Here is a 16588-nt window from a genome sequence, read left to right as displayed (position 1 = left end):
GGTAAGTATTTTTGAATGTACTGATTCATCCAGAAAAGTTACACCATAAGTAAAGGGAAATTACCCTTTAAAACACAGGCTGTATTATAAAGCGTTACCAAGTATTTTTCTTTTTTTAGTATGAAACTTCTTCTGCTTGTCTTAATTAGTGTAATCAGCGTATAATATAAAAATGGTTCGGCTTACACATTTGCAACAACCACCCCCTACAAAAACAAAAGCTAAAACAAAATTGCATTGTTGGGTTTTAAGTAGTGAAACATTAAAAAAGTTGGAAGATGTATTTTTTTTATGAAAAACTAGTGAATTAGCTGTAATTATGATGTTAGAGGTAAGGAACTATTGATAGAATAATTAGTAATGTAGTTAGTAATGAAATATTTACACTACTTGTAAGGATTTTTTTGGGGTTTTAGACATCTTTTGGATAATTAAACATGAACCGGTTCAGATTAACCCCGGAACACCATTGCTGTTCCTGACAAATGAACATAAGAGGAGGGTTAAAATAACTTAAATTTAAGTAATCCATAAAGTAACTAAGTTACTTTTTAAAGGGGTAATCAGTAATCAAATTACTTTTTAAAGTAACTATACTATCACTGAACACAGCACAGTATTATAGTTGCCTATTCTGTTCTGGGTTCAGTAAAAATACAAAATAAAAATACTGAAGTCTGAAGAAAGTAGTGGAGATGTTGTGAGCGAGGTTCCAGATTTCTCCTGGATGCTCCGCCCCCTCTGGATTTTCCTTTATAAATTGGTTGTTTGGATCAGCAATTTCAGATAAATATATATTATTATATATAGCAGATGAACACAGTGATATTTTTGAGAAGAGAAATTAAGTTTATAGGATTTTTTACATTACATTACATTACATTACATTACATTACATTTGGCAGACGCTTTTGTCCAAAGCGACTTACAATAGTCAAGTACAATGTAAAATAAGTTTAAAGGAAAAACAACTTTGGATAGGGATAAAAGGAGGACAAAGGGGAATAATAGGATAGAGGAGTGAAGGAGGGGAAGAAGGAAATGAGGTTAGAAGTAGTTAGTGTGTTAGAGGTGTTAGGAGAGTAAGTGCTCTTTAAAGAGCTCTGTCTTCAGGAGTTTATTAAAGATAGCGAGAGATTCTCCTGATCTGGTAGTAGAAGGTAGTTAGTTAGAGGTGTTAGGAGAGTAAGTGCTCTTTGAAGAGCTCTGTCTTCAGGAGTTTATTAAAGATAGTGAGAGATTCTCCTGATCTGGTAGTAGAAGGTAGTTAGTTAGAGGTGTTAGGAGAGTAAGTGCTCTTTGAAGAGCTCTGTCTTCATGAGTTTATTAAAGATAGCGAGAGATTCTCCTGATCTGGTAGTAGAAGGTAGTTAGTTAGAGGTGTTAGGAGAGTAAGTGCTATTTGAAGAGCTCTGTCTTCAGGAGTTTATTAAAGATAGCGAGAGATTCTCCTGATCTGGTAGTAGAAGGTAGTTAGTTAGAGGTGTTAGGAGAGTAAGTGCTCTTTGAAGAGCTCTGTCTTCAGGAGTTTATTAAAGATAGTGAGAGATTCTCCTGATCTGGTAGTAGAAGGTAGTTAGTTAGAGGTGTTAGGAGAGTAAGTGCTCTTTGAAGAGCTCTGTCTTCATGAGTTTATTAAAGATAGCGAGAGATTCTCCTGATCTGGTAGTGGAAGGTAGTTTGTTCCACCATTGGGGAACTCTGTATGAGAACAGTCTGGATTGCTTTGTGTGAATGTTTGTTTGGTAAAGCGAGGCGGCGTTCATTGGAGGAGCGCAGCGGCCGGGAGGTAGCGTAAGCCTTCAGGAGCGAGTGCAGGTAGGTAGGAGCCTGTTCTGACATCACCTTGTAGGCGATTTACAGAAAGTGTGCAATAATTCTTTAAACTAAATTAGACAGGTGCATAAATGATAAATGTGGGCATTCTTGAGGTTTTATTGATTTGAATAGCTTTAGCACTAATTAGTTAGGTAATCTCATTGACCCTTAACCTACATATACAGGTGAATCCTGAGAATTATGAGAAAGAGTTAAAATATTAATAGCAAGTTTTTCTCCTCTTTTTCTCATCTTGTCTGAAGAGTGGCAACATGAAGAGCTTCAAAACACTTAAACTCTAAAATGAGCTGAAAACAAAGATTGTTCAACATCATGGTTTATTTAGAGGAATGACAAATATAAAAACCTCAATAATCTCAGAGATTTCAGCTGCAGTTTCCACTGTGAGGAACAGAGTGAGGAAATGGAAGAACCTCAGGAACAGTTCTAGTTAAAGACCCGAAGCTGCCAAACAAGAAAAATCTAAGATAATCAGAGGAGAAGGATGAAGAGAACAGTTATAGTGAACCTACAGACCTCCAGAGCTCCAAACACCTACAACATCATCCTGCTGCAGATAATAATGTCACTGTGCATCGTTCACTATTCACTATTCAGCGCACTTTTTGCACGAGGACAGGCTGTGTGAAGTAGAGAAATGCAGAAGAAGACTTTTCTGCACCGCCACAAACAGAGTCACTTCAGGTATGCTAAAGCTAAAGTTCATTTGGACAAGCAGCTTCTGGAATTTTAGAATAAGTGGAAATAAATTCTGTGGACTAATGAAGCTAAAATTTGTAGAGTTATTAGGAGGGCGGTTATTTATGCCTGGTGTTAAAAGAACACAGCATTCCAACACAAACCATTTACTGCTTTCCACAGTAAAATTAGTGCCAGTTCCATCATGCTGTGGGGCTGTGTGATCAGTGCAGGTACTGGGAATCTTGTTAAAGTTGAGGGTCTCATGGATTCCAGTCAAAATCAGCAGATTCTTCAGAACAATGTTGAAGAATCAGTGAGAAAGTTGAGAAAGTTAAAGCGTCGGGGCTGGATCCTTCAACAGGACAACGACCCTAATCACTAAACACTAAACACTGCTCAAAATCTACCAAAGCAGTAAAGCATTCATTCAGAGGAACAAGTACAGCATTCTGGAATGATCATCTCAGATCATCTCAGTCCCCAGACCTGAATATTATTGAATATTATCTGTGGTGTGATTTAAAGTGGTTGTTCATGATCAGAAACCTGAATCAAACCTGACTGAACTGGAGATGATTAGTAAAGAAGAATGATCCAAAATACCTTCAACCAGAAGCTTCAAGCAGAAGCCAGACTCTCATTGGAAGCTTTAGGAAGAGTTTAGAGGCTTTTTTTACTCTGCAAAATAAGGACCTACTAAATATTGATGTAAAATTTCTGTTGGGGTGCACAAATTTATGCACCTGCCTATTTTTTTTAGTTTTTAGAATTATTGCACATGTTCTGTAAATCCTATAAACTTCATTTCACTTCTCAAATATCACTGTGCTCATCTTATATATGATATATTTAACTGAAACTGCTGATCCAAAAAAACTATAATTTATAAAGGAAAATCATGAAAATTATCAGGGAGCACAAACCTTTTTATTCCACTGTATGAGTGGTATTTACATTTATTCTAATGTTTGTGTTTTATTTTTATTTTTAGTTTCTTTTTAGTTTCTTTCTTTTAGTTTATTATTTTTAGGTATTGCTTATTTATATTTTTCTCTTTTATGTCTTTCGTTTTTTTTATTTATTCATGTGTAGTTTAATTTTTTTAGTTCTATTACTTTTTTTTACCTATGATTTTATGATTGTAATTTATTTGTTTTAAATCATATTGTTTACAATTATTATTCTTTTTAAAAAATAATTCTTATACCTTATTTAAATGCTGTTTTTTATTTTTTTATTACTTATTTTATTCTATCTAATTTTTGTTGTTGTTGTTGTTGGTGCTGTCAATCCCTTCTCTATGTAATTGCTCGACTACTTTGTAAATGAGAGCCACCCTCAATGTACTCCGAGTTTAAATAAAGGTTGTTTGATGGATTGATTAAGATATTAAAACATTTTATTCTAATTTTACAGGGATTAAAGCTTCACACAGTTGTGCACACTGGAGCTGTAAATAAATGAATGATAAAAGTGAGTGTGTTTATTACTGATGGTGAGCTGGATGGAGCTGCTGAGTTATTGGTGGAATTTTTCAGGTGAAGTGATTCTGTTACAGGGTGAACTTGTCCGTCAGGAACGTCTCGATTTTTTACTACAGTCCATTCCAGAATTCACTGAAACCGAAAACACTGAGTCTATTGGTTAAACAGACGGGAGGTTTCTGAGAAACTCATCAGTAAAAACACCCTGAACTGGAGCTGAAGTTCCCACAGCCATCTCTACAGCTTCAGCCACAGAGTTTCAACATTTACACTGGAAAGTATATACAACAGGAGACCATTTAAAAATGATGAGTTTCTTTGATTTTACCAAATTAAAAACCTCTGGAATATAATCAAGAGGAAGATGGATGAACACAAACCATCAAACCACCAAACTGAACTGCTTGAATTTTTACACCAGGAGTAAAGCAGCATAAAGTTATCCAAAAGCAGTGTGTAAGACTGGTGGAGGAGAACATGATGCCAAGATGCATGAAAAAAACTGTGATTAAAAATCAACCAGGGTTATTCCACCAAATATTGATTATTTCTGAACTCTTAAAACTTTATGAATATGAACTTGTTTTCTTTGCATTATTTGAGGTCTGAAAGTTCTGCATCTTTTTTGTTATTTCAGCCATTTCTCATTTTCTGTAAATAAATGCTCTAAATGAGAATATTTTTATTTGGAATTTGGGAGAAATGTTGTCTGTAGTTTATAGAATAAAACAACAGTACAGTTTCTACATTACATTCTTCTAAATTAGTATCAGATGTATGTTTGAGTTCAGATCTGCAGACTCTTGGTATTTTATTCTCAGTGTCTTCATGAAAGAGTCATCTCTCTCTCTCTCTCTCTCTCTCTCATCCATTCATTTTTTTTCTCTGTCTATCTCTCTCTCTTACCCACTCGCTGATGGCAAGCTGCAAAACCGGGATTCGAACCAGTGATCTCCCGGTAAAATTTTCTTTTTTATTAATCAATTTTTAAAACAGATTTTTAATGCGTGATAATTTTTTTGAGAGTACTGTACAATTTTAATTCCGCAAATAAAGACAATAGAAAAATTCTAGTATTAAAAACGTAAAGTTCTTCTAAAGTAGAACTGACCTGCTCTTTATGGTTTAGTAAAGAGTCTGTGTGTTTTTTAAAGGTCAGAGAGACAGTAGTGTGCTGTTGATCTGACAGTAATGATGGTCTGGCGAGACTCCAGCATGTGGAGAAAGTAAAACTAGAAAAGAAGATTGACAGAAAATAACATTCCTCCTGTTCTTCAGAACTGAGTCTGAAAGATTAAGAAAACAGATTAAATTACATTAATTAAACATGTAATTCCACCTCCTCCTTCTGAACAGAACCTCCTCCACTCTCGTCTGATATAAAAATGAATCTTCTGATTTCATTTTTTCAGATTTTCATCTCTCAGGTAAGAAACTGAACTCTTTATTATTTAAAATAAAAAAATAAACTATAAAAATAAATATAAAGTGAATAAAAGATGTTTGTTAATATCTATAGATTAATATACAGCTCTGCCAAAAATAAGACACTGGTTTATGTTTGAGTAAAATGAACATTGTTGTTTTATTCTATAAACTACAGACAACATTTCTCCCAAATTCCAAATAAAAATATTATCATTTAGAGCATTTATTTACAGAAAATGAGAAATGACTGAAATAACAAAAAAATCAGAAATAAATATTTGGTGGAGTAATCCTGGTGGTTTTTAATCACAGTTTTTTTTTCATGCATCTTGGCATCATGTTCTCCTCCACCAGTCTTACACACTGCTTTTGGATAACTTTATGCTGCTTTACTCCTGGTGCAAAAATTCAAGCAGTTCAGTTTGGTGGTTTGATGGTTTGTGATCATCCATCTTCCTCTTGATTATATTCCAGAGGTTTTCAATTTGGTAAAATCAAAGAATCTGATCATTTTTAAGTGCTCTCTTATTTTTTTCCAGAGCTGTATAGTATAAATCCTGTAATATTGTATTTACACAGAAAAAGAATATAAACGTTATCTTCCAGCATTAACACATTCATATTTCAATATACATGTAAGCATTATATTAAGATAAAAAAATCAGAAATCATGCAATTACATATATTGAGATAAAATTTTAACATAAAAAGACAATCTATTAAAATATAAAGTAGTAGTGTCATTCGATATAAAAAAAAGAATCCAAATAATCTGCGATCAATTTCACATATATAGTAGATATTTTAATGTAAATTAAAGAATGAATGTAAAAAAATTATGATGAGCAGCTTTGTTTTGTTTTTTTTTTTTTTTCAAAAATTTGACTTATTTTTTTAAATTTGACTTATTTACTTAAATTTGGCAAATTACTTATTAAGCTTCTTAATTCGTTACCATCAAGTAGTTTACATCAGTTTACTCAGATTATATTTAATCAATGAATAGGAATAATTGAGGGTTCTATTAATAGTATTGTCCTAACAATTACATAATTGGTAATAATTACAGTGTAATGTGTAAATAACCCAATACTTTTGTCCATATAGTGTAGATGCAAAAGGGGACAGACTCCACAAAAAGACGCATGAATTCTGATTTGACCGTTCACATTCATTCATGTCGCATGTCCTTGGATCGGATACGTATCTGAATTAGGACCACATATAAAAAGTGACTCAAATCTGATTTAAAAAAAAAAACTAATTTGGCACATTTACACAGCCATGAAAAAAAATCAGATCTGAACCACATTGAGCAAAAAAAAAATCTGATTTGAGTCACTTTAAGTCTGGTAATGTGAACATAGCCATAAAAGCATTAGTAGATATATTTTTATAACTAAGTGTACTTTAGATCTGTACATTATAAATAGTTTAAAGTTAGGTGCTGAGTGGTCCAGCGGTCTAAAGCGCTGCCACTATGAGCGGGAGGTCGCAGGTTTGAATCCCGCTCATGCAGCTTTACCATCAAGCTGCCGGCGCTCAGAGGGAGCACAATTGGCCCTGTTCTCTCCGGGTGGGTAGATGGCGCTCTCTCCCCACATCACTCCTACGGTGATGTGGATCAGCACAGGGCGTCTGTGAGCTGATGTATCAGAACGTGTCGCTGTGCTTTCCTCCGAGTGTTAGCGCTGTGATGCTACATCAGCAGCAGCTCGAAAAGAGGCGGAGTCTGACTTCACATGTATCAGAGGAAGCATGTGCTAGTCTTCACCCTCCTGGTGTGTTGGGGCATCACTAGTGATAGGGGGAGTCCTAATGAGTGGGTTGGATAGTTGGCCATGTAAATTGGAGAGAAAATGGGAAAAATTAGATTTCAATTTAACTTCAGCTCTACTTTTAAAATGGAAAATCTTCATATTGATCTGTTTTCTTATTTTTTTTCAGGAGCTCTAATCATGTTCAGCTTCACCGTGTTCCTCCTGCTGGTCCTCACGGCTCAGACCAGGATTCAGGCTTTTAATATTAAAAAATCCGGCTCCTCCAACACCCACCAGAACATCACCCTCACCGCCATCCTGCAGAAATCAGCAGAGGTGTGTCAGGTGGTGGTTCTGAAGCAGGGGAATTACTTCGTTCAGGTGAGACGACACCTTCAGAACAAACTGCAGGGTTTCCCCTTAGAATACTGAGCGCCCTATCTTACGTTCATCGCTATCTTACTCCCAGCGAACAGTCTATTTTCACTCCTTCTTCCTCCTGCCTGGTTTAAACAGCAGCAGAGCTTCTGAATATATCTACACTGATGGGCGTGGTGTTCTGGAAATTAGGTGTGTTCAGGTACATTTCTGGAGTTTTGCTTGTTTATCTTGGTAACAGAAAACACAGGAGCTCCACTGACTGATTAAAACCCTGACAACAGTCAACAGTCAGTGGTTCATCGCTTCATCTTGCCTACAGTATACAATACAATAAACAGAATAGTAAATAAAACTAGAAAAGTGCATTTCCTGAAGGAGGGTTGCGCAGCTATATTGGCTCCCACCATTCTATATGGTGGTTGCTATGATGTTGCTAGGCAGTTGCTAAGTTGCTGCTATGGTGTTAAGCGGTGATAAGCGGTTGCTTAAGTATTGCTATAGTGCCTGTGGTGGTTACTAAGGTGTTTCCAAGTGGTAGCTACGTGGTTGCTAAGGTGTTGCTAGGTGGTTGCTGCGCAACGTGCAGACACATGGCGTGGCTGTGGACGCTAGGTTGCTAGTGTCCAAATGTTTGACCAATAGCTGCTTTATCCAATAGCTCCTCCATTCCGTTGGACCCCTATTCATTCCTGTTGGGATAATTCGAATTCGATCATACAAATTTGGTCTTCATAAATAAAAAATTGTGACGTATATGGGCATGCAAATTTTCTCTCATTCATTCTTAATGGGAAAAAAATTGAGCACTGACTAATACAGTTTTACAAAAACCATACTAATATGGTTTTACCAAAATAACAGTGCTGTTCCCTTAAATAGCTCAGTTTCCAGTTTGTTGGACACGTCCAGGTAGCTGCACCGTTAAAATAGCAATCCACCAAAGTCAGAGCTCACCTGATCTACTCTTAAAGAGAATGATGAGCAAGAAACACTCTGATTGGTTTATTTTACTTTACGCCCAAAATGAACCACACTTTTGTGCGTTTCGAGATGTACAAGGTGTACTTTTCCCGTCGTTACAATAGCAAAGACACACTGACACACCTTTTAAAAAAAGCAAAAGTGAGTATGATTAATAAAGCGTTATTATCAGTAAATATCATTGTTTTAATAATCTAATGCATTATGGAGGAATGAGGAAACTCAGCGAAACCGTCAACCACAACACTTCCATATAACCAGAAGAGAAAGTAGTGATTATAAAGAAAGAGTTCAGAGCAGTCAGACAGGTTATATAAAGCACTGGAACTGGAACGGGTTAGACTGAGGGCGTGAATGCGGGTTATATATACACAGGGTTAGGAGGGCAGCAGTGCCAAGTGCCAGGTTGGCACTGAATCAGTACGAGTTACGAGTTAATGTACCTCAACGTAAGCTGTACCCACTAATTACACCCTAATTTTGTACATTTACAGTGCCTTCCAAAAGTACTGGAACAGTGAGGGCAATTACATAATCACTGCATTATTAGTGCTGAGAATAACCACCCACCACTCAAATATATATAATAATACCTGTATCTCTGTGGTGGTTTTCTATCCTGTGGGTTCTGAGTATTGAAGAACAGGGTGAAACCATACACTGTATATAGCTGGACAGAGCATCGTCTCTCAAAAGTGAAGCCACCACAGGTCAGGCGCCCCCTGCTGTTCGGTTGCAGAAAGCTGTGTAACTCCACCCATCCCCATAGGTTTCAATGGCAAAACAGAACAACTTACAATCACGTTTTTTTCTAATATACTGTAATTCTACCTCCATTATTTAAATGTAACAGCTAACATAACCTCTGCTTATATTGGTAAATTTTTATATCCCCACAGAATTCATTTTTAAAACGTTATTCAGCTCTATTCAAAAAATGTGTGGTTATTGTAAAAGGGCTGGTTATGGGCGGGACCTGTAACAGACCGTCAGCTCCGCTCCGCCCCGCTCTGCAGCCTGTGACCTCGAGGCAGCCCTCAGGGGCGGGGTTATTTAAATGAGTAGGCTGCTCTCCACAGCCTTTCTCCCTCCTCTGGTCTCTACTGCGCAGAATCAGGTGTCAGGATCGCCAACTTGGAGGAAGATTTTGGCTTCATTTTCATTGAATGAATGGGAACGGAGACACGGCGTCCATCTTTTTTACAGTCTCTGGGTGAAAATAAGGAGAATAATACAATCAACAGAGAAACACATACAGAACTACAGTCTGTAATTACTATACTAACATATAACTACGGAGTGAAATATACAGTATGATCAGTGCAGCTGATTAACTGGATAATGGACGTAGAAACAAGGAGGTGGTCATAATGTTATGCAGGTGTCTGGTGTACAGTACAGGCCAAAAGTTCGGACACAGCTTCTCTTTTTCAATGTGTTTTCTTTATTTTCATGATTATGTACATTGTAGATTCTCACTGAAGCATCAAAACTATGAATGAACACATGTGGAGTTTTATGTACTTAACTATAAAAAGTGAAATAACAAAAAAAAAAAACATGTTTTATATTCTAGTTTCTTCAAAATAGCCCCCTTTGCTCTGATTACTGCTTTACACACTCTTGCCATCATTCTCTCAATGAGCTTCTTTAAGAGGTGGCCACCTGAAATGAAAAGTTTTCCAACAGTCTTGAAGGAAGGAAGGAGTTCCCAGAGGTGTTTATTAGCACTTGTTGCTCCTTTGTCTTCTTCACTCTGTGCTCCAGCTCACCCCAAACCTCAAATCTGGATTGGGTTCAGGTCCGGTGACTGTGGAGGTTCAGCTCATTTTTTATTAAGTACATAAAACTCCACATGTGTTCATTCATAGTTTTGATGCTTCAGTGAGAATCTACAATTTAAATATCAGTCATGAAAATAAAGAAAACGCACTGAAAAAGAGAAGGTGTGTCCAAACTTTTGGTCTGTACTGTATGTGGAACTGTTTAAATCAGTGAATTGTTAAATTTAAAGCCTGTCTGTCTGTTTTTTCTGCAGCCGAAAGCCCTGACTGAGGTGTCTGTAGCAGAAGCCTGTCGCTCTCCTTATTCAGCCTCCACCCTGAAATCAGCCATCGGACAGATACAGGACAGAAACGCCTGGGTGGACATCAGGTACGTCTATAACTTACAGTTCAATTTCCTTTTTTTTCACTTTATTAACAGCCATGTATATCAGTGCGACAGCAGATTACTGTCGAGAAGTGTATCGTAATTTTTACATATTATTCATTACTATGGGGAAAATTCATACGAATTCGCTCTTCGTAGATAAAAACTTGACATATCAGCATGCAAATTTTCTCCCCATATATTCTTAATAGAAAGAAAATTGAGCATTGACTAATACAGTTTTACAAAAATCATACTAAAATGGTTTACCAAAATAGCAATGAGCAACCATAATAACATTGCTGTTCCATTAAATAGTCAGTACGACACATCCAGGTAGCTGCACTGTTAAAATAGCAATCCACCAAAGTCTGGGTGGACATCAGGTACTTCTATAACTTAGAGTTCCATTTCCTTTATTTTCACTTTATTTTTATTTCGCATTATGTGACACTTAGTAAGGGGTGTCACCATGTTTCCCTTCTAATTCAGCAGATCTCACTGCTGGGTGGTTAGAGCTGTAAAGCTAAGCTAAGTTACATAAACAAAACTGTAATAAAAAAAAAAAGTTAAACGAGTGCTGGATGTTAATCTACACAGATTTCTCTCCTGAAAACTGTTTATTTGGGTATATATTGAGTAAAGCACTTCTGTTTATTTACAGTAAGCTTAAATTTCCAGATTTTCATTCATGCTGCCCGACAGCCCTGACTTACTGGAACACTCAGGGTTCCTCAGTGTTCCAGTAAGTCAGGGTGATATTAGCTAGCGTTTTGCCCCACATAGCTTGTTTTAACAATGTAAAAACGCAGATTATAGTCCAATATACTCACCTCTAAAACAGCAAAAGCGCTATCAGCGCTTAGCACTATTAGTGGCTAATGCTAATGTTGCTCCAGAAGTGCTAGCCGGGGTTAGCAGCAGGCAACAGGCTGATAATACTCATTCTGAACGGTGAAAGAGCTAGCGCTTAGCATGGTTAGCAGTTAATGCTAATGCTAATACTGCTCCAGTCTCTACTCCTGTATAACTCTGTACTTCAGTGGAGTGTCTTTACTGCTCCTTAATACCTGACTGATAGAATTCATACATAAGGAGCACCGGATTATAAGGAGCTCTGATGATTTTTGGGTAAAATTAAAGGATTTTAAGTGCAGGTTATAGTCCAAAAAATACAGTAGCAGCATTTTAGAGTACCCTTCTCTATAAATAAACCTAAATCTTTTCATACAATGACAAAAAAATACAAAACAAATAGAAACAACCAAAACTCAAATGGAAAAAATTACTTTTAGACGTGTAAATCGGAATGGCAAGAGACATGCTGATTGGTTTATTTTAAGATACACACAACACACACAAATGATGATTAATAAAGGATGCTTTCTGTGATCAGTTAATCTATTAATCCAGCTCTGGAAAACTGCCCCAGGATTCCAGCTTTAGTAAATATCATTGTTTTAATAATCAATAAAATGGAACATCAGGAATGAGGAAACTCAGCAAAACCATCAACCACAACTCTTCCATATAACCAGAAGTGAAAGTAGTGATTATAAAAAAAAGTGTTCAGAGCAGTCAGACAGGTTTAGGAGGAGTAACTTGTCATCATGTTCTCCTCCACCAGTCTTACACACTGCTTTTGGATAACTTTATGCTGCTTTACTCCTGGTGTAAAAATTCAAGCAGTTCAGTTTGGTGGTTTGATGGTTTGTGATCATCCGTCTTCCTCTTGATTATATTCCAGAGGTTTTTAATTTGATAAAATCAAAGAAACTCATAATTTTAAGTGTTCTTTTTTTCCAGAGCTGTATATATGTGTATTAATAAATTAGCTGCATGTTTAAATAAGCTGCAGTGTTCAAAGAGTGTGAAAAATGTATTTCTGCCCCTTGAATGCTCCTACACATTCTAGAAATCACCTAAATCAACTTAAGCTAATAAAACTGTTTAGTAAAAAGGCTTTTTGAACTTTTCTCCTGCAGCCTTGTGCACATTGCATCACAGTACCACTTTCACAACGAGAACTTCGAGCAAGGACGCAGCGTTATCCTGCAGGGGGCTGCGCTGGTGAGAGCATGCATGAAGCAGAAGAACTACGAATCTGCACGACTTCAGCTGGGAGAGACCATGCACACTCTACAGGTAACACCATCACCATCCATATTCAATTTCTGGAATGTTGCTATCTTGGTGTCAGGAAATACAGGTGCGCCACTGACTGATTAAAACCCTGACAACAGTCAACAGTCAGCTGCCCAATTCTACAGTATCTTAGTCATGCAGGAACGCTGTGTGCATTGCAGCTCACAAACTCAGCTTTTACTTTAACAATAAACAGAATAAAGAATAAAATAACAACATTGCTGTTCCCGTAAATGAGCTGCTGGTGTATCTTCACATCAGGAACGAGAAGCTCAGTTTCCTCTGCTGAGACGAGCAAAAGCGCCACACTGTTAAGATACAAACGCGCCAAAGTCAGAGCTCACCTGCCTCTTAAAGAGAATGAGGACCAAGAGACACTCTGATTGGTTTATTTCATGTTATGCTGAAAATCAAATACACCCATGATTAAATAAGAAAATTGGTACATGCCTTTTACGAGTTTTGAGCCGAACAAGGTGTGTCTTTAGCGAAGTATTGCCTCTGTTAATGCAGTGACATACAGAGCTTTCTCTTTCTGTTTGTATTTACATGTTTTAACCCTTTTTTCTCTCATTTGACTTTGATTTGATTTTTGGCTATTTCTTTGGCTTTGTATTGTGTATTCTGGTTTATGTTGTTTTTTCTCTTTCATCTTGCATTTTGGCTCCGATTTATTCGTTCCGTGTCCTCCCCTTTAATCTCCCTATAAAGTTTTCCTAGCCATGTGCTCCTTAGCACATGGCTCACTGTGTTCTCCTTGTCTATGCCCTTGTCTTCAGTGCTCCCATGTGTGTCATTTGTAGCTCCGCCCCCTCGTTACCTGTCCCCAGATGTATCCTGTTTCCTATCCTGTTCCATAGCCCCTCTGTTTCAGCGTTTGTTTCACAGCAGTCAGCTTGTTATTCATTTGTTTCTTTTCCTATATTCTGACACAACTACGCTCTGTTACGATAGTTACAGTGACTTCACTCTCGTTTTTGCTCCTAGAATTAAATCCTCATCTACTTTTTAATCACAAGCGCCTGAATTTAGTCTGTAATGTTTGAGAGTGCAGCATATCTGCATATTTACAGTATTTAAAACACCGAAAACAGTGTGTTGAATTTTTGTTGATAACCAGTAACACTTCACAATAAGGGTAAAATAAATAACTGTTTTTACGGCAGAATGTCTCAATTAATTATATACATTTTTTAACTAATGCATTTTTTAAAGCATTAAAATTTACTAATGTTTATTAATGTCTAATCTAGTGTCAATTAATAATTAGTTAAGGCATTACTGAACCATATAACAGTAGTTATTACTGTGCTCAATACTGTTATTTGTTAAGTGTTAACTTTTATTTGACTTCTATCACTTTCTGACGCTGCAGTTATTCTGCTTTTGTAGGATTTCTACAGTCACAGTAACTGGATCGAGCTGGACAACAAAATTCCATACCCAAACCTCATAAATCCCTACCTGCTTCTCGACAGCCTTGCAGGTAAAAAGTGTGTGTGGGAATCTGTGTGGGGGTATATATAAATATATATATATATATATGTGTGTGTGTATTCTGTACCAATTTTCATAAAAGCCAGTGCAACATATCTTATCTCATCTCATTTATTCTCATCATATCTCATCTTATCTCATCTCAGACAACAAGACAGCGACGTGCAGCAGCTGCACTGTTAACTGCACCAACAACATCCTGGATACAGTCATCAAACAGAGGAAACTAACATCTGGATATTACATTCCTCCCAAACCTGCAGGTACATATATTTCGCACTATAAGGTGTATTAGATTATAGGGCGCATTTTGAGACACTAGTAAGTAACAGGGGTGTCGCCATGTTTTCCTTCTAATTTAGCAGGTCTCACCACTGGGTGATGGTGGTGGGGGATGGAGGGGTAAATAAGTTAAGTAAAGCAAAACTAAGTAAGCAAAACTGTAATTCTTAAAAAAGCATTAAACGAGTTAAACGAGAGCTGGATGTTGATCTACACAGATTTCTCTCCTGAAAACTGTTCATTAGGGTGAGTAGAGCACTTCTGTTTATTTACAGTAAGCTTAGATTTCCAGATATCCACTAAGGCTGGGTGCAGCAGCATTAGCATTACCTAGCACTAACCACGGTTAGTACTAGTAAATGCCACCAGACAGTGCTACACTGAGGAACCCTGAGTGAAGCGGTAGGCCAGTGTGATATAAACTAGTGGTTTATCCCATGTAGTTTGTTTTAACACAGTAGACATGCAGACTACAGTCTGATATGGTCACCTCTGAACGACAAAAGAGCTAGCTCTGCGCTTTTTTAGTGACTACTGCTAATGCTGCTCCAGCAGTGCTAGCAAGGGTTAGCAGCAGGCTACAGGCCTATAATACTCACCTCTAAACAGCTAAAGAGTTAGCGCTATGCTTCTTAATACCACTGTACTTCAGCAGAGTGTTTTTACTGCTCTTTAATACCTGACTGGTAGAATTTATACATAAGGAGCCCCGGATTATAAAATACAATGACATTTTTTTTTTTTGGAATTAAACGATTTTAACAAAAAACAATATAAGTGCGTCTTATAGTGGAAAAAATACAGAACCCAAGTATGTTATCAGAGTATACCAATACCTCATTGCTATCTTACACCCCGCCAACAGTCTGTTTACATGCTTTCCTCCTGCATCGCTTAAATAGCAACAGAGACACGTCCAGGTAGCTGCACCGTTAAAATAGCAATCCACCAAAGTCAGAGCTCACCTGACTCTAAAAGGTAACTGAAATTGGGACGCTGAAAACACACCCATGATTAAAAAGAGAATTAGCACATGCCTTTTGCGCATTTTGAGTCACACAAGGTGTACTTTTCCCATCGTTATGATAGCAAAGACACACTGACACGCCCTGAATCAAGCTGCATGGTGCCCCTGGAATTGGGAATCTTTCAGACTTCAGTGGTAGAACCGTAGAAGATGGTCACAAAAACGAACTGCTCATAACCAGCCCTCACTTTTTTTTTGTTAGCTCAGCGCTAGCATACTACAGGAATCTGATTGGTGATCATGTGCTTTCTGACTGAATGAACAGGGAAGTGCAGTCATGGAGGAACGTTGGACGTGACGAGTCTCTTAGATCCAACAGGCGGCATCAACAAGGACGACCAGCAGTCCCCCCACGGCAGCCTCCACCTACAGGCAGCGGACGTAGCGACAGCTGCCACCAGGGACCTGCTGGAGGACATCAGGAGGACAACTACAGACACTGAGTTCCTCAGGTACCAGAGGACATGTTAGAAATACAGTAAAATTACATTTAATTAAATTAATCACACAGCTAACCAACAATAAATAGAAGATTTTACTCCAACAATTAGCATTAGCGTGCTAATTACATGCGAAGGGGTTCTGTAATCTCTAATATACTTGCCTATGTCTATACTCTCACTATACTCACTTTGTACAGGTGTATTTGTGCATACAGACATCTAATTATGGGTTTATGTGTGAATACCCTCACTATACTCATTTCTAATAATTGGGTTATGTGTGAATACTCATTATACTTACTGTTTACTGGTTTATTTGTGTATATTCACTTCTAATAGTAGGTTTGTGTGTGAATACTCTCACTATACTCACTTTTTACTGTTTTATTTGTGTATATTTACTTCTAAAAATGTGTGAATACTCTCACTATACTCACTTTTTACTGGCTTATTTTTGCATATTCACTTCTAATAAAGGGGTTGTGTGTG

At 37.2% G+C, this 16588-nt stretch overlaps 1 protein-coding gene across 1 annotated transcript in view; it reads left to right on the top strand.

Annotated features, from left to right (window-relative positions):
- Positions 1-7358: 7358 nt before the first annotated feature.
- The window catches only part of LOC103042669 (von Willebrand factor A domain-containing protein 7-like), a 52127-nt gene continuing 42897 nt past the window's right edge, over positions 7359-16588 (top strand). Inside the window, exons 1-6 of the mRNA XM_049480070.1 lie at positions 7359-7573; positions 10593-10708; positions 12691-12850; positions 14243-14336; positions 14494-14610; positions 15922-16108. Coding sequence (XP_049336027.1) covers positions 7391-7573; positions 10593-10708; positions 12691-12850; positions 14243-14336; positions 14494-14610; positions 15922-16108 — 857 coding nt within the window. The 5' untranslated portion in view covers positions 7359-7390. The remainder of the gene's footprint in view (positions 7574-10592; positions 10709-12690; positions 12851-14242; positions 14337-14493; positions 14611-15921; positions 16109-16588) is intronic.

Source organism: Astyanax mexicanus, chromosome 6 (genome assembly GCF_023375975.1).
Source record: "Astyanax mexicanus isolate ESR-SI-001 chromosome 6, AstMex3_surface, whole genome shotgun sequence".
NCBI classification, from domain to species: domain Eukaryota; kingdom Metazoa; phylum Chordata; class Actinopteri; order Characiformes; family Acestrorhamphidae; genus Astyanax; species Astyanax mexicanus.
This window is presented reverse-complemented; position numbering and strand designations above follow the sequence as displayed.